We start from the raw sequence: 23,309 nt of genomic DNA, 5'->3' as shown, positions 1-23,309 counted from the left end.
AATGCACACACTGTTACTGAACCCATCCTCCCATCTATGGCTTTACTAAATCCACCTTCTACTTTACTAAATCCACCCTCCTATAACTAATTATATACTTTATCTTAGGCTTTATTTTAATTAGGGAAGTCTATACTAGTAAGACTATTCATGGTTATATATAGGGGCAAATATAAAAACCACCCACCTGGCCTTTGACAAAACATTATCCACCCACTAAAACAAAATCCACCCACTATATACTAGAGAGGGGTCTTAGACCTAGAATTATAATAGTAAGGTCCCTTCCTAGAGTATAGTAATAGTATCTTAAGTAACTAGGGGTAAATATAGCTAAAGATAGGAGTAGTAGTAGTAGTAGTAGTAGTATTAGTTAGACCTCTAATATAGAGATAGGTAGAAATTATTTTAGTAGGTGGATATTATTTTGGCGTATAAGATATGGGTGGATTTTGTATATTACCCTTCTAATATATAGGTGAAAGAAAATATAAGAAATACGTAAAGGTCATCTAGTGAAGAGGGTGGATTTAGTAAAGCTGTGGGTGGGAGGGTGGGTACAGTAACGGTGTGTTGATTCTAGTTGTTGACAGGGGGTGGGAGTGTGGATTCAGTAAGACTCCCAAAATCAAAATCAGGCCCGCCCGGTTCTGAAGTTCCCCAGATCCAACGTTCAAACTCCAAAGAATCAGGCAAGAAGGACGCAAGTCGGTGAGTTGCAACGAATGAACGAACGAATGCCTTGAATTGTATAGACTTGATGGCTGCCACGTCTCCGCGTCTCCGCGTCTCCATCACCACTCACCACAACCAGCACTACTCCTGAGGAATCTCGACTGCCACACGCAACAGCAGCTGAAGTCACCAACCACCAACCACCAACCATGACGACAAGACGTAAAGTAAACAATACCAAATAACGGCAGCAAGCAATGCCCGCTCAGAAACTACGACAACACGAGAAAACCACCCATTGATCGCCAACAAGGCTTCCCTAAGCCTCCTCCTCCCAGCCGATCATCATCTCACAGCCTCGCCCTCGACGCCATCATCACCAAATCCTCTCAAAGCCAGCGCACCCTCGTCCCCAATCACACCAGCATCCACTCCCATGGGAGCTGCTGGCGGCGGCGGCGGCGGCGCCCGCCTCTCGCCCAAGTTGTGCAGGCGCTCGCCGATGAGGTACACCTCGTCCTTGATGCGGGCGCGCCAGCGCTCCGTGGCACGCGTCAGCGCCCACAGACCCCACGCCACAGCGGCGACGGCGAGGCAGACTGGATACACGGCCGTGACGAAGGGGACCGACGACGGCGAGTCGACGACGGAGTGCACGTGGTGGGTCAGGGGTTGGTGTGCTTTGGCTGCGTCGGCGGCGGCGGATCTGGGCTGGAAGGGACTCGACGACGCAGCGGGGCCGGATGCGCCGAAGAGCGCGGCGTGTATGACGCGCGCGAGGCCGAGGGGGAGGAGCAGTGTCGCTGCGAAGAAACAGGCGACGGGGACGACGAAGGCGCGCGTGGCGAGGCGCGCGTCGGGGTGCGCGTAGCCGTTGCGCACGACGGCACGCAGCGCGCGGCTGACGAGCGAATTGTGGTTCCACAGCAAGAAGCGACCAGCAATCCGCGCGTACAAGAAACCCAGCGACCAGTCTTGGATGATGTGCACGACGTGCGTCTCGCCAGGGCCGAGGTAAGCGTGCAGGGGGATGAGGACATAGAATTCGAGGAAGAGGGCAAAGAGCGCAGGAAGTAAAATGATGAGCGCGCCGTACACGTAGGCGATGGATGCGGCTTGCGCGACCAAGTGGCAGAGTACGGTGATGGTGGTATAGGTAGTCGCAAAGGGATGGCGCAGAGAGGATTTGATTGAGGAAAGTAGTGGTTGGAGATGGCACAATCCGTAGGCTATGCCGCCGAAGATGTAAATGCCAGTCGCGAATGCGTAAATGTCGTTTGTCCGCGTGCCAGCTGGAAGGACAGCCGCAAAGAGGCGACGGCCAAAGAGGAGGGGAATCACAGTGACACCAACGCCAGTGAGTGCAGCAAAGAGCCAAATAGCCAAAACGAATAGGCAGATCCGGATGCGGAACCAGGGGGGTATGTAGACTGTTGTCGTGAAGGATGAATTCTTGTCGTGAATGCCACCACCAGTTTCGGTGGCGCCGTCGACGCGATTGTCAAAGACGTCGACCTCGACAAAGACCGTCTGGCCGCGGGGGACGCGGACTTGGTCCGACGCTGGGGCGCGCACGTACTTGCCGTCAAACATGAAGTAGACTTCGATGTTGCGGTCGTCGGCGAGGAGGCGTCGGTCTTCGCCGATGACGGGCTTTTCCGCATCCCCCCTTTGTCTCTTGAACCAGGCAGTCCAAGTGCGTCTGACGTGATGGCCACGCTCATCCAGATTCTTCTCTCCGAAGAGGAAATCAGAAAGGCGAAGGGCTCGTGCGCATTTTTTGAACCACCAACTGTACATTTCGTGCAGAGCATCGCTGGGCTTGAGAAACTTTACAACCAGCGGCGTGAGAAAATTGAAAAAGAGAAGATCGAGCGGAAACTCCATGGACGGGTCGTTGGTGGCCCAGTGGATGGGCAGGACGCCGTCGAAGCCAAAGTGCAGCGTCCACACGACGCCTCCCAAGCAGCAAATGACCAAGGCGCCGTACACAAAGGCACTAAAGGCAATTTTGCGGAGTTGTCCAGTCACGCTGCGTTCGAGGACATCCCGAACAGGATGAAAAGTCGGGTCGTCCGGGTCGCGGATAAAGTACAAGACGCCGGTGCGCATGATCTTGCGGCACATTGAGACGAAGAGCGCGAAGTGGAACATGTAGCAAGTCCCGACAAACCAGTGCACGAATCCAGCGGTCCAGGGAGACCGGTGGGCGTATGCGAGCCGGGTGGCCACGGTAGTGTCCTCGAAAAGAGGGAGCAAGGCAAAGTCGAGAAGAACACCGCAGTAAAGCGGGAATGCAAGCATCTCGATGCTGATGATGAGAATGACTTTGAGGACTCCGCCAGCCTGCTGCAGGACATCTGAAATGATGCCTTCGACCCTTCGGCCATTTTGAGAACTGGTAAAGGGCGTGCCCCGCTTCAGGTACAAGGCTCCAGCCACGGCGAAAAATACGTAGCCAGCAACAATCGCAATGACACGATCCCAGGCAGTCCAGTACTCGAATGCAGGGTCGACAGGGGTTGCCGTACTGTTGCCAAGTTGGAGCGTCACGGAAAGGCCTTTGGTGGTGGAAATGGTCGGAAGAGCCGCACGGAGGTTGCTCAAGGCGGTGGCGCATGCCGTGGCACACAGATCGACAACGTGGTTGACGGCCGGCATGATGGATGCCGGATCAACTGCAGCCACCTTGCCATAAATGTACGCGCCCAAATCCCACACAAACGATATCCACCCGGCAAGCTCCTGCTGCAGTGACCGCAAAGCGGCATGGGAATTTGCCGAAAGATGGAGGTAGTCCGAATTCATGCTTGAGCTCGCCACGAGGAACACTTTGGATATGCGTTCGATGGCTGATTCGGCAATTGTACGCGTCGTCGACGCCGCAGAGTCGATAGCTTCGGAAGAGCTCGCCATGGGCAACACCAGCCGGAGGAGAGCAATGGACCAGTAGACAAATGCAGCACCAAGGAATAGTGTCGAGTCGACAATCAGGTCCGCCGCAGCCGACAGCAGGCGAAGAGGCACCTTCAAAAAGAGCCACACTGGTCGACCGAGGGAGAGCAAGACCACCTTGCCCCAGAGATAGGGAACCCAGACAGCCACAGCCACAGTAGCTGAGATGAGGACAGCGCTGAACAGGGCATTCTGGAAAAGGCCGACAATCGGTCCTTGCATGCCAATCAACTCCATGATGCCCTCCAGGTCTTCGGCATCCTCAATGGCATCCTGCTCGGCGTTGATGTCGATCCCAGCTTGCGCAGCGGCTTCCGCGACCTGCGGATCTTGAGCGGGTGCGTCCAAGTCATCCTCGATGCCAGCGTTGCGCTGCACAAACGGATCTTCATCTGCAATGTTTTGGACGACATGCTCCTCGTTTCCAACGGCGTGAGCCAAATCTTCGCCAATGGCAGGAGGAATGTCTCCCCACAGCCAGTCGTAAAGTCTTTCCCATAATGTTTCTCTCAAGGCTGCTTGAGCGGGTATCGCAGGTGTATTTGCTACCGGTCCTGCAGCTTGCTGAGGTTCGTTTCCTGGGGCTATTGTTGGGGAGCTTTCTGCCGAAGACGCGCGAATGTTGTCATCGATCTCGTGCAGGTGTGACGGGCCTGATTCGGATTCTGCCGGTCCTGCAGATCGGCGCCTCTCTGTTGAAAGGCTCCATGCAGCGCGCTGTGCACCTGATTCGTGGGTGTTGGACGCGCCTGACTCATTGTGGACAACCAAAGGCGATGCGTTTGATGCGGACTCCCCGATCTCGTTGTCATCGGTCTTGAAGACTTGTTGCCAGCTCCCGTCGCTGTTCTCGCTGTGGGCTTCGGCACCTGGTTCGGAAGACGGTTCGGCTGGGGACAGGGATGGAACAGTCCGAGCGCCTTCTTCCAGTTCTCGGCGTATCTGTGCAGCCAAGAGGGACTTTCCGCGCCCAGGCATGTTCGGTCGTTGTTTGCTCGATGGACCTTCGGAAGAGGTTGCTGCATCGTCGAGCCGTTCGCCGAGAAGACCGTAGGGGTGGTCAATCGGAAGGTACCCCACACCGTCCAACCATTCCGAGACTTCGTCGGCCAATCTCTCCCTTTGTTCCGCCTCTTGAGACACCTCCTGAATAGCTTCGCTCATGTGGTGAATCCACATTCCCAGTTCCGCTCCCATGACCCTTTGCGCCAGAGGATCCATGGCATGAATGAGGTCGTTTGCTTTTTCAAACTTGCGCCGTGCAACTGCATCGCGAACCTGCGCATCTGGAATGCGGTACAAATTCTCCCGAACGACCGGCGGCGCTGGCGGGAGTGGCTCGTCATCCTCATCGTCAGAGGAATCGGCGGCAAAGTCGAAGCGAAAGCGGTTCGCGGTCGAATCAGCGTTATCCGCGGCGCCTTGGGGCTCATCTCCGTCGTCTTGGTGGTCATGTTGGTGGATCTCATCCTGGACAGGCTCATCGGCCTCGTTCTCAATGGGAAGCTCGACTGGGGCCGGGGCGTGGACCTGGGGCTGGATATCGGCTAGGTTCATGACGGGTTGCTGTTGCACAACCCATTCCCGAATAAGGAAAATCAAAATGAATGCAATGACGACCACCACGGTGATGATTTGTCCTTCTATGACGTCGAGGATAAGTCGGTTTATCGAGGGGCGAGAGGTGAGAGATTTGAAAAAGGAGACGTTGGAGAGGAGTGAGGATTGCCGATGGGTGATCATGACGGCCGTCGCGTTCTCGGTAGCATTAGTTAAAGACATATTGAGCAACTCTGAGTGAAGGGGCCCAAAGCCGAAAAGGAACTTCTTGAAAAGGGTATATGCGGTGGGTTCGCCAGCGCTCATGTTCAAGGTCTGAGAAACGGGGGAGAGAATGGCGGGAAGCGGCGACGCGCTGGCATTGGCAGTAGCAGAGGTGTTGACAGCATCAGCACCGTCAAGAGCAGTGCGCTGCCTGTGGATGTTGGCGACGAGGTGCAAGTCTCCAGCGAATCCTCCATCGCCGCACCAAAACAGGGCCCTCCATATGACGCGCATACACCACGGCAGCCAGAGAAGCCACACGGATCCCACCAGGAGTCCTCGCGCCCAGGTCAGCAAGTGTCGCAAGACGTGGACGACGGCTCTGCGCAAGAAGACGCCCGTGGGAAGCTGGGTGGGCATGTGGGGGTGGTAGAGTTTCGTAAACCGAAAAGGCGTCTTGCACAACTCGCAGTGCTTCTTTTGCGAGTGCGAGAGCCACTCCATCAAGCAGTCTTGGTGGACAAACTTGATGCTGCCACTGCACTTGCAGGGGTAGAACAATGGCTCTTCGCGAGTTCCGTCTCCTCGGCATATCCTGCAGGTGTCTGGTTCGTCGGCTTTATCTGACGAGGCGGGGCCAGGATCGTAGTCGGGGTCGTTCATGATGTCGGGTAAGGTAGGCCTTCGAGAGGCTAGCGAAGGATGTGCGGAGGCCATGGTGGAGGCGGAGAGCGCGGGACGTGGGCCGACGGGGCGAAGAAGAGTTGGTAGGCTCAAAGCCGGAGTCTATCAAGGTTCAAGGAAACATGTCCAACGGGGTGGCGAGGCAGCGTTGTGAGGACAGCGAGGAGGCCGGAAGGGTGGAGAAGAGGGGGGTTGATTCTGGAAAGCGGGGGGTAAACAAAGGGAGTGTCCGGAGCGGAGGGGTGAGGAGAAGGTTTCGAGTAGTCGAGTAGTGAGATGGACGATGGATGGGATGGCGGCGGGCAGAAAGGCCGGACGGGACGTGGTGCAGGTGGTGAGGTGCCGGTGGAGCCAAGAGGAGATCACGTGTAGGCAAGGAACCACCGTAAACTAAGGTAAAGAAGGGTCTCTGTCCTGACTCAGCTCGTCCTGCAACACGCGGGCACTGGCACAGGCAGAATAAGCTGGCTACTGTTCAAGACGCGTCGAGCGGGATGCGGCAGAAGAACCTCATCTTTTCCCAGCTGCAGCGCAACGACACCTGAACCTGGTGAAGGCAGCCTATGACGTGACCGTCTTGGCCGCTGGACCTGGACTGCACCCAGGAGCTTGATTCCCTGCCAGCCTGCATTGCACCACCAACAATCCAACTCCAACCACAAAACCCGCTGCTGCCACCGCCCGCTCTACCTGTCTGCCGTCCTGCTCTTCCACCGCGCTCAACTTGCCTCGAGTGCTGCCTCGTCTTGTCTCGACCCATCACCATCTCCGAATCAGTCCATCCTCGCTCCACTGCACGGACGGCGTCGATCGCACGCGCCTCCACACCTTCACGCCCACCATGGTCGTGCCGCCTGACGGCCAAGCAAAAGCGCCACAACCTCCCTCCGAGGCAAACGGCAACATTGATTCCAGCATGAATGGAAACGTCCATCGCTCCCACCGCTCCAATTCCCAGCGCAGAAGCTGGTCTGCCTGGCTGTTCAGCAATGTCCTTCGGTAAGCGCCCATGTGCCCACCAACCGCTACAGAATTTTGAATTGACCCGCCAACCAGACTGGCACTGTGGTACACTCTCGTGACCACCCTCTTTCGCTGTCCCAGGTCTCTCCACGACCTTGACGATTCGTCGCCCAAGATCTGCAAGCCGTATCTGCACACCTACTCCCATCTCGAGCCTTACGTCACTCCATACTACAACTCCTACCTCGCGCCCTACGCCGAAAAGGCCCAACCCTATGTCGATCGCTTCAACCATCAGGTCTACGCCCCGTCCGCCGACTTCACCAAGCGCACATATGATGTCTATGGAGCTCCTCGCGTCGCACATGCCCGGGACTATGCTCTTTCAGAGTGGGAGCGGACTGTCAAGCCCCAGATAGATGTGGCCCAGGAAAAGGTCAAGGCCCAATACGACGCCAACCTTGCGCCCCACGTTGAGCAATTGTCCAGTGCCATCTTTCCCTACTACGCTCAGGCAACCTCGGCCGCTGAAGATGCCTACAAGAACAAGGTCTTGCCCGCCTACCAGGTGGTTCTCCCACACGCGCAAAATGCCTTCGACCAAGGCCGCTACTATACCGTGGACGTCGGCTACCCATACGCCCGCTGGGGCGTCTCTTCGGCCTCGTCCTTTTTGCTTCGACAAGTGTGGCCCCAGATTCGCATTCTTTACGGAGACAATGTCGAGCCGCAGTTGATGAGAATCAGTGAGAGGCTTGGTCGATACAAGGATAGCAAGAAGCTGGAAGCAGCCGTTGAGGCTGTCGATGTCGCCTCCTCTGCAACCTCCGCTGCCTCTAGCCTTTCATCGTCGTCCTCTTCCGTCGCCGCGACGGCGACCCCTTCCGCTTCCACTGCATCTAGCAGCTCTGCTGCACCCGCCAAGGCCAGCGACGTTGACGTGCGCGAAAAGGTCGAGAGTGACCTCAAGACTTGGCAGGAAAAGTTTACAAAGGCCGCCAACAAGGGATCGGAAGATCTTTCGGAGCGCGTCAAAGAAATCACAGACCACCAGATCCAGAGCCAGGCTAACGGGGTTGGCCAAGCCCTGATTGTCCAATTGGAGGAAACGATTGCTTCCAAATTCGCCAACATCAAGTCCAAGATTAACAGCGTTGTTGAGAAGTTGCCCGAACAGCCCACAGAGGAGGACATTGAAGAGGCCCAAGAAACGGTTCTCTCGGCCATTCGCTCTTCGGGACAGGCCGTCAAAGAAAAGGCTCAGGCAGTCAGATCTTGGAAGCAAAAGTATGACAATCAAACTCAATCTCTTGTCAAGGCCGCAGCCGACTCTACCCTCGAGGTGGTGGACAACATTCGCGATCTCGGCTTGCAAGAAATTGGAATGCGCTGGGCGTGGATGGATGGCGTCACCTACAAGGACTGGGCCAAGTACAATGCTTTGAAAAAGACGTTTGACGAGTGGCGCAAACAAGTCGTCGATGTTGCTTCGGAGCACAAGGGGCTGATTGCTGCCAAGCAAGCAGGCGAGGATGTCGAAGGCCAGGCCATGGATCTCGCTGAACAAGCTGCCAAAGAGTTGGTCCGTCTGAGAGAGGTTTCCAAGTACAAGCTCTACACCCAAGACACCTCCGACGACTTTTCCTCCAAGGTCATCCCGGCCTCTGCCGTTGCAGCCGTCCGCAAGGCCAAGGAGGCTGCTCAGGAGGTCATCAACGACGCCAGCGAAGCCGTTCTCGGTGCTTCTCACGAGACTTCCGAGTCCATCATCTCCAAGGCTTCTGAAAGCGCCGAAAGCGCTACCGCTGCAGCCAAGAAGCAAGTGGACGAGGCAAAAGCCCACGCCAGTGAATCAGTCTACGGAACTACGCCCAACGTCGCAGAACAAGCTGCTACCAAAGCTTCTGAAGCCGTCTATGGCTCTCAGGGCACTGTCGAAAGCGTTTCGTCTGCTGCTAGCTCTCAAGCCTCTGAGGCCTACGACAAGGTTGCCGATGGGGCGCAGACTGTCCTTTCCGCCGCCGCCTACAAGAAGGACCAAGCCAAGGAGGCTATTGTTGGTACTCCTGAACCCGAAGCCGATGTCGACGCTCTCATCTCAAGCGCAAGCGAGATTATTCTCGGTACCGATACACCAGCTCACGAGTCTGTCGCCTCAAAGGTCAGCGAGGCTGTCCTGGGCAGCGAGACGCCAGCCTACGAGTCTGTTGCTACCAAGGTCAGCGAAGCCGTCATTGGCTCGGAGACGCCAGCCTACGAATCCGTCGCTACCAAGGCAAGCGAGGCTGTCTTTGGCTCAGAGACCCCGGCTTACGAGTCTTTTGCTTCCAAGGCTAGCCATGTGGTTCATGGGGAGCCTGTCCAGGAACCTCTTGAACAAGCCACTGAATCCGTCAAAAAGGTCTGGGGCGGTGTAGCCGCTCAAGCCGTCCCCGAGGCAAAGCAGGTCGTTTTTGAAGACGAGATTGACGACTCCGACGACATCACCGTCACTGATGCTCTATCGTCCATTTCTGCCGTAGCATCTTCTCGTTTGAGCGAGGGTCTGAGTTTTGCGTCTCAACAGTACGCAAACGCAAAGAATGCCGTTGTTGCAACGCCCACGCCCGTCTCCCAGCAGTACATGGCCGAGGCTCAACGCCGCTACTACGAAGGCATCGGCCTTGCTCATGCGCGATACTCTGAGTTTGTCGACGCCGCCTCGACTGCAGTCTACGGCACTCCGACGCCTGCTTACGAAAAGTACCTGTCGGCGGCTCAGAGCAAGTACTCCGATGCCGTTGCTGCTGCGTCGAGCCACTTTGACGACGTTCTCGCATCAGCCAGCTCAGTAGCTGGCCAGACTAGCAAGTCCCCCGCCGAAAGCGTCCTCTCTGCTGCTTCTTCCAAGTACGACGCCGCCCTCTCTGTGGCGTCTGAATCCCTCTCCGCAGCCTCTGTGCAAGCAAGCTCGGCAGTTTACGGCACTTCGACCGGTGTAGTCGAGTCGGTTGCTTCCCAAGCGTCGGCAAACTGGGCTTCTCTCGTCTCTAGCGCTTCGCTGCAAGTCTACGGTCAACCCACGCCGTGGTACTCCTCTGTCTACCTTGATGCCTCTTCCCACGCAGCCCAGGCCACGGAAATTGCCGCTTCCCAGTATGCTGCAGTCCAGGACCTCGTTTCAGAGCTGGTTGTTGGCAAGGAGCCGTCCTTCACCGAAAGTGTCCTTTCCAGACTGCAATCTGCCTACGCAACCGCCCTCCCCGCTGCCGGATCAGCCGCCTCATCATATGCATCCGAAGCCTACGACTCGGCATCGTCCGTCGTCTCTGTTGCCGCAGACTATGCGACCTTCACCCCTCCTGCCTCGCTCGAATCCATCCTAGAAGCCGCCAACGCCCAGCTCAACGCCGCCGTCGAGGCAGCCAGTATCCAGGTTCACGGCACGCCCAAGGGCGCCTTTGAGTCAGCGTCAGAAGTTGCCAGCTCTGCCTTTAGCTCCGCCTCTGCCCGCGCATCCGAAGCCGTCTACGGCACTCCGCCTGGCTACGCCGAGCAGGCCCAGTCCAGCCTCCTCGCTGTAGCGTCAGCCGCGCAAGCTCAGCTCTCCGACGCCATCTACGGCGCAACGCCCACCTCGACGGGCGCGGGCGCAGCAGCTAGCGTGGAGAGCGCGTACGAAGCCGCGAGCGAGGCGTTGGCGAGCGCGTCGAGCCGACTGGCCCTGGCTGTCGAAAGTGCCAAGGCGAAGGTCGGAGAGGCGACGACTTTTGACAAGGCGCCGGAGAAGGAGGCAGAGGGCGTGGTCGACAGCGTCAAGGAGAAGGTGGAGGAAGTCAAGGAAAAGGTGCGGGGGCTCAAGGACGAGCTTTGAGGTGGACGGCGGCCTGGATTCGACGCCTTGAGAGGAACATGAGCGGAAGCGAGCGGTCCTCGACGCCTCAGTCAGCAAAGGCGAAAGGTGCATAGCATGCGTCAGAGCAACATTACCCACCGCAAGGCTTGGTGTCTTCTGAACGACCGTGACGCCATGGGCTCCCAAGCTGTGGAGGTGGGGGTTTCGATACAAGTTGAAGTAAAAGAAGAGGGGGGTGAGGAGCAGGAGGTGGAGGAGGACGTATCCGACCTGATGAGGACACGACGACGATGTAACGTGACGGACGTATCTAGCGCGCTTTGTCTTTCTCTTTTATTCGCTTTCCTTCCTTCGCCTTTTCTCTCCGATTGATCTAATCTTTCCTTTGCTTTGCTTTCCTTTGCGGCTGCGTTGCTTGCTTCCTTGTGCTCGTCCTTTTCCTTGCACCTGCACCTGCACCTGCAGCTCTCCCTCTCTCTCTCTGTCTCTCTATTCCTCTCAGTCGTTGACCTGCCTGACCTCGTCCTTAATCCGCCACCTTCCTTGCCACCCCACCCCACCCCACCCCAACTCGTTTTTTGTAAACCACACCGCACACTCTTATCTGAATATCTACCGGCCGGGCAGGTTTTGTTCGTGTTTATCTGTGTAAATATCTGGCTGACTGGCTGACTGACGGACTGGCCATGACGACGATGCGGGACGACGGGTGGATGTAGGAGCGTGGGGTGGTGACTCGGAGTCGGACTGACTGGCGTGACGTGACGGGGGGGGGGGGGGGGGGGGGGGGGGAAGCGTATGGCATGGAAGGCAGGCAGGCCATGTGAGCGGCACGTTTGGCACGAGACTACGGTAGTAGGTCGCGCTCTCACCTTCTGGCCCATCGGGGGTTGCAGCCGGCGACGAGATGATGCGTGAGGAAATGAAGCGATAATCCAAACTTGATCCGCGACTGTACCGCACTGCTCGAATGCTATTTCAGAACCAGATGGAATTTGTAGCTGGCGTGCGCTGTCGCGAGGCGAAAGGCACAGTGTCAGTGTCAGTGATGTTGGTTGTGAGTTGTGACGCCGACTGTTTGTTTGCGCAGGGAGCGGAAGTGATGGAAAGGGGGTGGTGGTGGGTGGATATGGCGATGGTGAATTGATTGCGGAATCGGAGACGCAAATGGAGACGTGGGCGGCAAGCAAGTCTACACTCTATACAATGCGAGGCATTCATTCATTGCACTCGTCTTCTCCACCTGTCTCGCCTCGAATTCATTTCCTCTGTCCAACCAAGCCAACGTCATCATCAGCATCAGCGCCCCCCTTCCTTTTTGTCCCCTCCTCCCGAATCAGACCAGACCAGACCAGACCAACGGACCCACAAGCGAGCGAGATAGCCAGCGAGCCATCATGCCTGAACGGAGCCGAAGCAATGCGTGAGGTGGAGCAGCAGGTGGCAAAAAGTGACTGGCGCAAGGAGATAGACAGCAAACGACGCAAAGGAGGACAGTCAGGAAGAAGAGGAGAAGAGAAGAGACGAAAAAGTAGCATGCCCGGTCATCAGCCATCAGCCAGCCAGCCAGTCAACCAGCTCGTGCGCTCATCGCCGGCACTCGCAGCTGTTGTTTGTTTGGGCTGAACTTTGGCTTTGACGTGCCGCTTTACTGCGTTGCGACTGTATGGTGGGATGTGATAGCGTGGCAGTGTTGCGTGTTGAAGCCAAGGGTGCGGAGGACTTGTGGGCGGTGTGATTGGTGAGTGCAATGTGAGGAAAGACGAAGAGAGAAATAGGGGGCGAGGAGGATGCTGCGGTGAACGCAGAAAGGAGATGGTCAGATTACAAAGCGCATGCATAGCACAGCGCGCATAGCTCGTAGAGCAGCCCCAAGGTTTCAAGCAGCATTCGTCAAGGCATGTAGATGTAGGTACCTCCTATGCACGTACTTTTCGCCTTCCAGGAGCCACTCGCGCATGCATGCTTGCATCCATGCGTCGCCTTGTGTGGAAAGCCACATGCAGTTAGCCAGGTCAATATCATCCATTTTGTCGGATCTGCAGCCGTCTATTCCATTCCAGTCCAGTCTGTCGTTCCAGCAAACTCACTGATCCACTCTCGAACCGCTCTTTTCCGTCGTAGACTAACCCAATCCACCTCAGTCGGGCAAGCACCTTCGCCCACTGTGTCCTTTCTTCGTGTAGGAGAACCCAGTAATGATTTATTTGGCCTCAACAAGGCCGTGTTCTATTCGGTTCCTCCGGGCAAATAACCTTTCGATGGTTGGATGTTGAAGCTCGGCTGTCGAGGGGAGAAATTGAGATCGTACTTCACAGAAGCCGTGTCTTCTTGCAGCAGGAGATCATCCTTTGTTGATCAAGGAACGCTGGCGCGCCTGGCAAGCCTGCGGGCCTTTGACGGGAACAAGTTCCGCTCGTCTACCTCGTCTGCCTTGCGTTTGTTGTTCGATTCCAAAGACTGGGTTGCCTCATCATCCGAGTCGTCGTCAGGTTCGATGGCTTCGTCTGTGTCCTCTAAATCGTTCCACTCTTCCCAGCTGTGGCTCTTTTCGCAATGTTGGCATTCGGCTGAGGCTCCGTTGCGGCGGACGGTCCACCTGGGGAATTCCGGCTCGGAATACCCGTAGCACTCTGGACACTGGCGTTCTCTCTTGCCAACCTGTATGGTGTATTCGGCGAAATCTGCCCAGAAGCCATCAATTTTGCTCATTGTGGTTTTGAAGCGCCGAATCCTCATGAGGAAGTCGACATTTTCTAACACGTAGAACAAAACAAGGTCGCGCAATCCCTGATCCGTGCTAGGGGTTGTTGTGTATATTTTGCGGGCAAGTTCCGGAAGCACAACTGGCGAAAACTCGATATCAATTGACAAGCAAAACCACCACCTCAGGCGGTCTGCTGCTTTGATTTTGAGATCCCTGATCTGGTACTTGTCCGCCAAGGCGTACATGAGGACGCTGAAAATTGCGGTGCCCACTTCCTTATCAGGGTAGCGGCTGTAATGTGTTTTGTCCCATTCAGCAATCATCTTGTCGTCCAAGTCACCACTGTAGCAGTACACCAGCATGAGCTTGACGAAGAACGGATCATCATCTTCCAGGTTGATCACGCCGGTCCTAGCCTCCTGCGCTGCGCATCAGCTCAAGCCAAAGGAACGACTACACAAATACCAATCTCACCTTAAATAACGATTCCGGATCGCAAGCCTTGCGGAAGAATTCGGAATGCGCGCCCAATATTATTTGATGCGCAAAAAGCTTCTCGCCTTTGCAAACAATGGTCAGGTCCGTGTTCCACTTGCTCTTGAAGTTGTTGTCGACGAGCTTTTTCAAGCCTCCGAAAAAGCCTTGAAGGTGAATTAAGAAGTCAGCTTGGATTGATTCTGTTACTGAAGGGGTTAGATATGGCGTACTTCCTGCGGTGGTGTCCATGGTGTAGGTTGAGTGCTTCTTGACACTACCACCCAGCGCGAAGGTAGATCCAAATGAATAGCAGACGAGAGCAGCGCTTTTCGATAAGTCAGCAGGTGAGATGGTGAGGTGGACTCCGATCAGACAAGAGGAGCAGGGCAATCGGGCGAAGCATTTGCCAGTGGAATCCCAGTGAGACAGGTCGAATGTCGAAGGTCGGGAGTTGAGCGCCAACTGATTCCTCGACTTCGCTAGCCGACTGTTGCCCTCCGAATCCGTGTTTCGTTCTGGCAGCCGTGTATCAACAAAGTTTTCGATCACTGAAGATGACGGGGAGCATTCAGGACTGGCTTCCAGTGGCGGAGGTGAGGAGAGGAGAGAGTCGCGTCAATGCGGCGCGACTAAGACGTGCGTAGGCTGTGCTAGTCCTGGTTAGCAAATCTGAGTATCGAAGGTGAAACCGCGCACTTACACCACCACTGCCAGTATCAGAGGACGGGCGCAGAGGGCGCAGAGGACGCAGAGGACTGGCCGTAGCCTCACTCAATTGATCGCTCAATTGATTGTGGAAGATCAAGGAGATGGAGTCGTTCGAGGTAGAAAGGAAGGAAAGGCGAGGAGGCGTAAACAGATCAGCGCGTTGTTTCGAGCCAGCAGGTCAAGTGAGAGAATGTTGCAAAGAAACCTTGAGAGAGAAGAGGAGATGGTCCCGTCGACGTGTTGCGAAGAAAGGTGACGGATTGCTCAATGCACTGGATAGCGCAGGTGATGGAGTCGTTTGAGCAGCGGTTGTTTCGAGCCAGCACCGCAAGCGAGAGGGTGACGTGAGGTCAACCTGGTAAAGAGGAGAAGGGTAGCGGAGAGAGTCGCGTCGAACTGTAGGTAGCGGAGAAGGTGACTGCCCAGAGAGGAGCGAGAGGTGAGGAGAGCAGCGCCTCGTAACAAGCCAGCAGCGCAGGCAGAAAAGTGACGCGATTGACCAGTTAGAGAAGAGAGAAGAAACGAAGAGCGTCGACACACCGCGAAGAAAGACGTGCGTCGGCGGTGCTAGTCCCAAACAGGCAATGCAATCTGAGTGTTGAAGAGAAAGCAACGCCCCTTCTACCAGCAAGCCAAACACCATCACCAACATCACATCCACAACCAACGACGGCCCAATCAGCCAACTAACAATGAGAACTTGAATCTGAATCAGAAATCTTGAATCCATAAACCCATGACGCGTAATCCTATCCCATCCTACCTGTCCTATCCTTTACCAAATGCAACAAAACAACAACAAAATCGGACAATGTAGCCGCCAACCAGCCCCGTGTCTCTCCTTGTAAGGCTCTCCCTACCCGCGCACATCTCTTGGAAAAAGAGGAGCTGAAGAGAAAAGGGGGGGAAATGTCAGGATCGCGTACCTCCCACCGCCGCCCATCTCCAATATCGGGTGGTGAAGCCCAACCCAAATAAACCGTCCGCCCGCCAAACCCACAAGGAAAATTCGTCGCCGTCGTCGCCGTCTTGTTCTTCCACTGCTTGCTCGCTTGCTTTCTGGCTCCCCCCTCTCTCGAGTCCAGGAGCAAGCACTTCATTACTCACAACCCCCCTCTACACCGCAGCAGGATTGCCGGTAACAACCTTCGCCTTCTGGCCGCCGCAATCCGGAATCTTGACGCCGGGCTTGAGCTTGCGGTCGACCGACATCAGGCCCCACTTGTCCTCCCACTGCTCGTCTTTGGTGTTGTAGCGGATCTTCCACGGCTCGTCGAACGTTTCGAACCTGTTTCACGTGTTAGCAACGGTCCTTTTTGCTTCGTTTATTTTCGGTGCTGCGAGCCGGCCGGCCGCGGGTTTGGACTAGCTGAGAAAATGGTGTGAAGCTGGGGCGCTGCGCGGAGCGGCGCGGCGCTTCGTTGCAAGCAGCTGTCTGGCTGGATACGCTAAGCGCTCGCTTCGCTCCGCCCCGCCTCGCTCTGCTTTGCGTGCTGCCGGGAAAGACCAAGCAGACTTACCAAAAATACTCGGTCTGGTTCTTGAGCGCCTGGCACACCCAGTCGCCCAAAAAGATGTTCATCTCATCAATACCCGCCACGCTACCCTGCGTATCGCTGGTGCAGCCGGCCTCGGTGCCGCAATCGTTGCCGCCGGCGCTGGGCCAGCCCGTTTCGCTGATGACGTGCTTCTTGTCCGTCAGGCTCTTGGTCACGGCGACGTCGTGGTTTTGCCAGAATGACCACGTCCACGATGCGGCTTGGTGCGCTTCGACGCCCGCGAAGAAGGGGTGGATGTTGGCCATGACGATGTCGACTTCCGACGCCAGCTGCTCGGTCCAGTTGTCGCCCAGGTCAGATGTCGCGAGCGGCAGATTCCAGCCGTGCGTCGTGATGTTGTCCTTGGTCTCCTTCAGAATCTTGCCCAGCGCCGTGTCCGACATGTCCTTGCGATACAGCACCTCGTTGCCGACAATGACGCCCGCGAACGGCGACGCGCCGTGCTTGTCGAGGATGCTCCACATTTGCGACATCTGGCGATCGTTGGTCGTCTGGTTGTTGCCCAGCCACGCGCCGAGCCACACCTTGACGTCCTTGATGTCGAGCAAGTCCAGCGCCGCAAGCACCATTTCCGTCTGGTTGCAGTCGGTGCCGTAGAGCCGAATCGCCGACGTCAGCTGCGTGAGCACCGCCACGTCGAGCGTAATGTTATTTTGAGAAGGCGGGTTGTGCATGCAGTCCGGGTACTGCGCATTAAACGGCGTGTAGTCCATGCCCGGGAAGACGCGGTGGAGGTCCGGGTCGTTCAGCAGCCTTTGCACCTGAGGCGAGTCCTTGTCATACTCGCCCCTGCTATCGTCGTCCTTGTGGCTTGATGCCGGCGCCGACGTATCCTTGCCTCCCCTTTCGGCGCCAATGATGCCGCCCGCCACCGCGCCGGCAATGATGGCCGCAATAATGAAGGCCACGACCAGCCCGATGATGATTTTGCGCTTCCTCTTGACGGCCTTTTCCTTGGCGGTCCACTCGGCCTTTTCGCTGGCGAAGCCGTGGTTGTACTCTCCGGGCCCGTTGGGTCCCATGGGCGCGTAGTTGCCGTGACCATCGGGGTCCCTGCTGGACAAGGCGGCGGCGGCAGCGCCAGCGCCAGCAGCCGCACCTCCAGCCGCAAGGCCCTTTTTCGCAGCCGACGCGCGGTTGCCTCTCTGGTAGGCGGCAATGTCGTCGTCATCGTCGTCAATTTCGTTGGGGTCGATGTTTTGAAACGGATTCGCGCGTGAGCGGTAGGGGTCGTCGGCGTAGATGCCGTCATGGCTCAGCGAGTGGGAATCCGGGGTCGGGAAGCTCCCGTGGGACATGTTGTCGGGCAGGGCACCGCCAGAGGCCAACCCTTCGCGGGAGACGTTGGAGTCGGAAGGACCGTGGCCCATGATGTGCGTCGCAGGCGGGACGAAGCCGTAGGGCTGTTGGTAGTTTGCTGCAGGAAAAGGTTAATTGCTTGCAAGCGAATGGAAGCGGTGCGACAGTGGCACGCGGAGGGCGAAGAATGGTGCGGCTCACCATGATTATTATCCATTCCGGGCGATGACGATGACTGGCTGCGATGGGTTGTGGGCGAGACCGGGGGGATGGATGGGTATTGGTGAGCCTGAGGCGTCAGACCATAACTCTGCTGGGCAGGAATGGAGCGGTGGACTGGCGGGGGTGGAGGGACGTCGTCGTAGGGAGCAGAGTTTGAAAAGTACGGGCGGCTATCGTCGTCGCGCTCAAAGGAAAAGGTACGGGAGAAAGGGGCTTGCGAGGGTGAGGGCATGATTTAGTTTCAGTGCGGGCTGCCTTCTTGGCCGCCAAAGCCGGGGTCCAGTGTCACGGCGCGGGACGCAAGGCAAGCGGAATGTGGAGTGGAGCACAACGAGCGGGTGCAGAAGATGCAGAAACGAGGGCGATGCGACAGAGCGTAGAGGAGAAGAGGAGCTGAAGAGTGATGGAATTGGCCTGGCTGGCAGGCTTGTTGGTGGTGGTGGAGGTGGAGGAGGTGGTGGAGAGGTGACCTGAAGGCTGCCGCCCTACCTCTGCCAGACATGGTCATGGAGGAGCAGACCCAAGTCGACACCAGCCGCCCCGGCCACAGCCACAGCCTTGCCCCGGCAACTCGTCCACTGAAATAGAAACCCTCGCTCTTGAATGTCCATATTCAACCTCCAGTCAGGTCGTATTCCGCCAGGCTTCTCTGCTGGCACGCCGACGTCACCGCCAACAATCGTTTCGTGTCGGCTTGGGAAACATAAACGGCGACGCATGATGCGGCCGTCGTTGGACCTCGCGTCTTGTCGTTTCATCAAACATGTCGGGTCGTCGTTTGCAGCAGTCGGGCTTCTCATTCGACATGACGAGGCCAAAAGTGCCAGCACCGCAGGCTGTCGGGCTTTATATCTACGAGTTCTCTCAGGCCGCGCAATGCCCATGGCCGACTACTCCACCAGCCTACGTAAGCTGGTGATATATGACCGAACGAGCCCTGCAGAAGGGGCTGGCCAGTGCAGGAGTACGGTACGACATGATGCAAAAGTCATCGAGGCTGGATATGCAGCACTTGGACGTTGGTGTGGTGTTTTAGTCTCAAGGCCATCCCTCGCGTCTCCAGGCCCTGACAAGCAAGACCCCCACCGACCAAACAACAAACATCCCTTGAAGAACGGAAACAACATGCACCACAAAGCCCAAGCAAGCGACCAAGCGAGCGAGCGAGCGCCCCGACCCGACCGCCAGCCAGCCAGCCAGCCAGCGCAAGGGCTCAAGCTCCGTCAAGCCCGCCCAAGCTCTCTCCACACTCTCTCTCCCCATGCCATCCCCCCGCCCGCTCCCGCTCCCGACCGAGCCACGCCTGTCTAGTGTCTGGCTGTCGCCCTCCCGCTGTCAAAGAAACCATCACTCGCAAGCCACGCCCGCATCCATGCCGAACATGCCGCGGTCGTCGCAGGGCTGATGTCTTTTAGCTGACGATACTACGGGCGCAGAAAAAGAATGAATCCGTCATTACGGAATGCGCCGGGATTTGAGGTCGTTCAGCTCAGCACTTAGTTTGGCCAGAGGCAGGCTCGCTCGCTCGCTCGCTCGCAACTCGCACCTCGCAACCCAAACCAGCCTTGCGCCCGGGCCGATGGCCGTGTACATGGTTACGAGCACGAGCGACACGGCGCTCCCACCATCAGCACCGCTGTCGCTTTCTCTGTTGCCCTGCGCTGCTCCACCCACTCCACACACAAGTGGGCGGGCGCCGAGAGATCGACCGAATGATGAGGCGACCGAGCGCTGTTGGAGCAGGGCCTGCACGCGACGTCGCTTTCTGCTGACTGCTGACAGCTCTGACTGCCAACGAGCAGCAACCTCGATGTTGTCGCTGTCATCGCATCCGTTGCCGAGGTGAGTGCAGCGACTTGTCGCCTGTAGGAGCGAGCGGCAGGATGGCAGCGCGTCGTTGCCGTGCCGATTGTGCGCGGCGTACATAATCACGGTGGGTCAGGTTGGGTCCATCGCTTTGTTCCCTCCACCTCCCTCCACTCCATCATCACATCAGTCGAACAGAACAGACCAGGCGAGGCCACCACCACTGCCGAGGGCAGCAAAAGTTTCGTCGTCTCGTTCGCTGGTGAGTGGTCGGCCGACGACTCGACACTCGACACGCGCACAAAACGCACCCGTCCACCCCCAGACCCGTGCGTGCGCGCGCTCTCCTCTCCGCCCCGCCGTCGTCAACAACACCAGTCGCATCAACAACAAATGACGTGACGCCGCCCTCGACGCGTCCGGGTCGTGTGGTCTTCCCTCGGCCGGCGCGAAGCAACATCCACACGCCCGCCCGCCCCTCATGGCATCCCGTCCGCCGTTCCTTCCCCGCAACCGGTCAGATGGATGGGGCAATGCTGTGCCCGGGCCGGCGTGTTTTGTGGGGTTGACGGCCACGGCATCCTTCTCGTCTACGTCGCTGAGAGTCTTTGATGAGGTGGAGACGAACGGACCGGCAATTGACTGACTGACTGACTGACAGGGCAGCTGATGAATGATGATTGTGGAGAGCGCATCATGTCTCCAGGCGAGCGAGCCCGGTGATTGCTGTGGAGTCGACGACGCGAGCGAGCGCGTGTTTGTTGTTGATGCGGATGTGATGAGATTGATTGGAGGCGAGATGATGGTGGATCGCTCGGCATTGCCGCCTCCGCGGAGTGACATTGTGACCTTCCTGGTTTTATGCTTTGCTCTGCTTTGCTTCATCTCCGCTCAATGTGGCTCCATCACGAAGACAATCGCATTGCCGTCGTAGCACATTCCATCCTTTCCCTCTCCCATCCTCTCCACACCATCAACTTCTCCACCTCGACCACACAAGTAGAAAACATGAATGAAGTACATCAGGTACTGCGACCTTCCCTCAAGTACACTCACGTACTCCTGCGCTCTGAACTCTGCGCCAACAACCATCCAACCATCCATCCATCCATCCATGCACCTTACTAATTATTCCAACCAACCAATCCCATCTCCAACCCTTCTCCCCGATCGATCTCTCCCTGCCCTCCCGCCCGCCTATACATAGCAAGCATAGCAAGCATAGCAAGCTTAGCAAGCTTAGCACAGCACATTAGAGCTGGACCCTGAATCAGGTCCCCGCAGCACGTCGGCCGTGCGTGGTATAGCGGGAGACCAGATGGCACGAGGGGACTTCAGCCGCCAAGAGCGTTTCTTTCTTGTCCGGTCTGGTCTGGTCTCATCGAATCGCAAGTCTCCGGTGCTGAATCCGCGCTCTCCTGCTCTTTCCTTGGCCGTGGAATGCTGTGCTGTGAGTTGCTTGCTTGCTTGCTTGCTTGCGCGTGCTCCCTCTCCCCCACCCCCCCCCCCCCCCCCCCCCCCCCCCCCGCCTACTCGCGTCGTTCATACACGTAGACGACATGCAGTACCATACGAGCTAAGACGACAAAACGTGGCAAATAAACACATCAAAAAGAGAATGAACAGAATAGGAAAAGAAAAGAAAAGAAAAGAAAAGAAAAGAGAAAAGAGCGGTGCCGTCGTGAACGAGTCTAGCATACACAGCAGCACGACATGCCGCCAATCAAACGTACGGCGACGAGCAAAGCGCTCAGGAAGGGCAGGATAGTCCGAATCAGTCATAGAGGAACGGCACGCACGCACGGCACAGTGCCAACAGAGGGCAGACGCCGCTATACTACCGGTGGCGGTGTGTGTGTGTCGTGTCTATTCCAGCCAAGGGGTAGGTAGGTAGGTAGGTACATTGGTGGGTAAGTGGGCACGAGAGACGCCACAGACGAGTTCGACAGCGCGTCGTCGAGCATGGAGCGTGAGGGGTACCAGGTATGTAGGCAGGTTTGCGGGCGTGGCATTTGGTATTTGAATACAGGCGCGTCCATCACGACGCATCAACGAGCCAGAGAGGGACAGGAGAGAGGGGGAGAGAAACGACAGGTTGATATTCAGACTACCTTCCCTAGCAAACGACGCAGCAAGGTGATAATGTAGCAGTGTAGTAGTATAACAACTGGAGGGGCAAAAAAAAAAAAAAAAAAGAGAAAAAAAAAGCCAATCAAAACGGCAAAAGCGACAGGAGAAACAAGGAGCAGAAGCAATTGAGCCACCCACCGACGCACCCACCGCCGACCCATTCATTTCCATACCCCACCCACCATCGTCAACCAACAGCAAAGACAGCAAGCAAAAAAGCAGCAGCGCTAGCCATCCCAATCCATCCCATCCATCCCACCCATCATCTCCTCTTTTTTGCCATCAACATCATCATCATACCGCGGGACGCGCATTTTATACTTGTTTCCATTCCATTTCCGTCATAACAGGGCATACAGAGAGGGGCGAGAAGAGCAGAAAACGAGAGCAGAGCAAAGAAAACGAGAACAAATGCAGGGGCAAGGGCAGGGCAGGGGGAAGGGGACGTTGGAGTTTGCGTGAGTTCTTGTGTTGTAAGGGGGAGGGAAACAGAATCAGTGCAGTCTTTCGTAAGCAGAGCGGCGCAGCGCAGGGCAAAGCAAAGCAAAGCAAAGCAAAGCAAAAAATGAAACAGGGGAAAAAAGGGGGGCGAAGACCTCGAGCCAGAAGCCCATCAAAGGGCAGCCGACGAAGACGACGACGAAGACGATGGACAAGCCATTCGCCAGTAACGTATCGTCCGCGTAAAATCGACGCAGCAGAGTACGCCAAGCCAGACCGAGTCCACCGCCCCGAGGAAAGAAAAGAAAAGGGAAAAAGTGAAAAGCAGGTGCGAGGCATGTTCAAGTTTACAGGGGAATCGTATCTTGTTGTAAGGGAAGCAAAGAAAAAACCGCAACAAAGCCCATCGTCTTCTTTCGAGCAAAACAGCAAAATGACGATGAAACCCCGCCACGCTGGGCACGACGCACGGAAAGCAATCAGTCAGCATAATACGAACAGCGGCGGTTGGAATCAATACAATAAAGGGGAGGGAGGGGGCATTGATGCTGGTGGGTGTGCAAAAGTGGCGGAGCACTCGATGGATGGGGAAAAAAGCAGCTGAGATCTGCCAGCCATGCATGCATGTATCCCGGTGGACTGCGTCCAGATGAAAGAGGAAGTCCGCGTCCAGGGATGATACAGGCCAGGGAAGCCGTGCCGGAGGGTGGAAACGAGGTAGGGGCCATGGATGAGCAAGCAGAGGCGAGACCCAGTCGACGCGGCCATGTGCCTTGAGACGCAGGAATATGTGTGTGCGTTGACGATTGCAGTAATCCAATGTTACACACATCGGACTGCACAGGACAGACGAATCCCCATCCCTGCCGTGTGTAGAGGGGTGGGTACATGATGCTCTGTAGGGAAGGGGATCCTAATATTCCCGGGCCGCATTCGCGTAATCGTTGATGGGAGAGACAGGATGCAGGGGCCTAATTAGGAAGCTCTGCCGTGTCAGACCAGGGTCGATGCTCGAGTCGTGCAAAGAGGCCCTCGTTCGAAGATCCACGAGATAAGCCACCAGGCAGGCTGACAGTTGGATGTG

At 56.6% G+C, this 23,309-nt stretch overlaps 7 protein-coding genes across 7 annotated transcripts; 1 reads left to right on the top strand and 6 right to left on the bottom strand.

Annotated features, from left to right (window-relative positions):
* Window positions 1–572: 572 nt before the first annotated feature.
* On the bottom strand, window positions 573–6,467 carry J3D65DRAFT_623585 (RING finger membrane protein). Its single transcript, XM_066800170.1, has one exon. It carries the CDS (start codon window positions 6,109–6,111, stop codon window positions 1,021–1,023), a length of 5,091 nt encoding a protein of 1,696 aa, XP_066654999.1. The 5' UTR covers window positions 6,112–6,467; the 3' UTR covers window positions 573–1,020.
* A 452-nt stretch (window positions 6,468–6,919) lies between these two features.
* Window positions 6,920–10,944, top strand: J3D65DRAFT_695673 (uncharacterized protein; the record flags this gene model as incomplete). The annotated part of the gene is made up of 2 exons (XM_066804007.1): window positions 6,920–7,077; window positions 7,135–10,944. The coding sequence occupies 2 exons, from the start codon at window positions 6,920–6,922 to the stop codon at window positions 10,892–10,894; spliced, it is 3,918 nt and encodes a 1,305-aa protein (XP_066654998.1). The 3' UTR covers window positions 10,895–10,944.
* Window positions 10,945–12,760: 1,816 nt separating this feature from the next.
* Window positions 12,761–14,289, bottom strand: J3D65DRAFT_623582 (uncharacterized protein). Its single transcript, XM_066800169.1, has one exon. It carries the CDS (start codon window positions 13,943–13,945, stop codon window positions 13,235–13,237), a length of 711 nt encoding a protein of 236 aa, XP_066654997.1. The 5' UTR covers window positions 13,946–14,289; the 3' UTR covers window positions 12,761–13,234.
* Window positions 14,290–14,751: 462 nt separating this feature from the next.
* On the bottom strand, window positions 14,752–15,739 carry J3D65DRAFT_355788 (uncharacterized protein). Its single transcript, XM_066795590.1, has one exon. It carries the CDS (start codon window positions 15,496–15,498, stop codon window positions 14,947–14,949), a length of 552 nt encoding a protein of 183 aa, XP_066654996.1. The 5' UTR covers window positions 15,499–15,739; the 3' UTR covers window positions 14,752–14,946.
* Window positions 15,740–15,891: 152 nt separating this feature from the next.
* J3D65DRAFT_355808 (endo-beta-1,3-glucanase-like protein) lies at window positions 15,892–18,265 on the bottom strand. Its single transcript, XM_066795591.1, has 2 exons — window positions 17,828–18,265; window positions 15,892–17,744 (listed from the first exon to the last, which is right to left on the bottom strand). The coding sequence occupies exons 1-2, from the start codon at window positions 18,078–18,080 to the stop codon at window positions 16,285–16,287; spliced, it is 1,713 nt and encodes a 570-aa protein (XP_066654995.1). The 5' UTR covers window positions 18,081–18,265; the 3' UTR covers window positions 15,892–16,284.
* Window positions 18,266–19,818: 1,553 nt separating this feature from the next.
* On the bottom strand, window positions 19,819–20,668 carry J3D65DRAFT_623575 (uncharacterized protein). The gene has a single exon (XM_066800168.1). The coding sequence runs from the start codon at window positions 20,537–20,539 to the stop codon at window positions 19,841–19,843; it is 699 nt and encodes a 232-aa protein (XP_066654994.1). The 5' UTR covers window positions 20,540–20,668; the 3' UTR covers window positions 19,819–19,840.
* A 1,508-nt stretch (window positions 20,669–22,176) lies between these two features.
* Window positions 22,177–23,309, bottom strand: J3D65DRAFT_355388 (uncharacterized protein). The gene has a single exon (XM_066795588.1). The coding sequence runs from the start codon at window positions 23,055–23,057 to the stop codon at window positions 22,398–22,400; it is 660 nt and encodes a 219-aa protein (XP_066654993.1). The 5' UTR covers window positions 23,058–23,309; the 3' UTR covers window positions 22,177–22,397.

Source organism: Phyllosticta citribraziliensis (genome assembly GCF_038025025.1).
Source record: "Phyllosticta citribraziliensis strain CPC 17464 chromosome Unknown J3D65scaffold_6, whole genome shotgun sequence".
NCBI lineage: Eukaryota > Fungi > Ascomycota > Dothideomycetes > Botryosphaeriales > Phyllostictaceae > Phyllosticta > Phyllosticta citribraziliensis.
This window is presented reverse-complemented; position numbering and strand designations above follow the sequence as displayed.

Excerpts from the sequence above, each read along its gene's own strand:
- J3D65DRAFT_623585 (XM_066800170.1), bottom strand. The coding sequence starts at position 6,111 with ATGGCCTCCGCACATCCTTCGCTAGCCTCTCGAAGGCCTACCTTACCC.
- J3D65DRAFT_623582 (XM_066800169.1), bottom strand. The coding sequence starts at position 13,945 with ATGCTGGTGTACTGCTACAGTGGTGACTTGGACGACAAGATGATTGCT.
- J3D65DRAFT_355788 (XM_066795590.1), bottom strand. The coding sequence starts at position 15,498 with ATGGATTCAAGATTTCTGATTCAGATTCAAGTTCTCATTGTTAGTTGG.
- J3D65DRAFT_355808 (XM_066795591.1), bottom strand. The coding sequence starts at position 18,080 with ATGCCCTCACCCTCGCAAGCCCCTTTCTCCCGTACCTTTTCCTTTGAG. Across the intron at positions 17,745-17,827 it reads CGGAATGGATAATAATCATG|CAAACTACCAACAGCCCTAC; the intron begins GTGAGCCGCACC and ends CTTTTCCTGCAG.
- J3D65DRAFT_623575 (XM_066800168.1), bottom strand. The coding sequence starts at position 20,539 with ATGAAGCAAAGCAGAGCAAAGCATAAAACCAGGAAGGTCACAATGTCA.
- J3D65DRAFT_355388 (XM_066795588.1), bottom strand. The coding sequence starts at position 23,057 with ATGTGTGTAACATTGGATTACTGCAATCGTCAACGCACACACATATTC.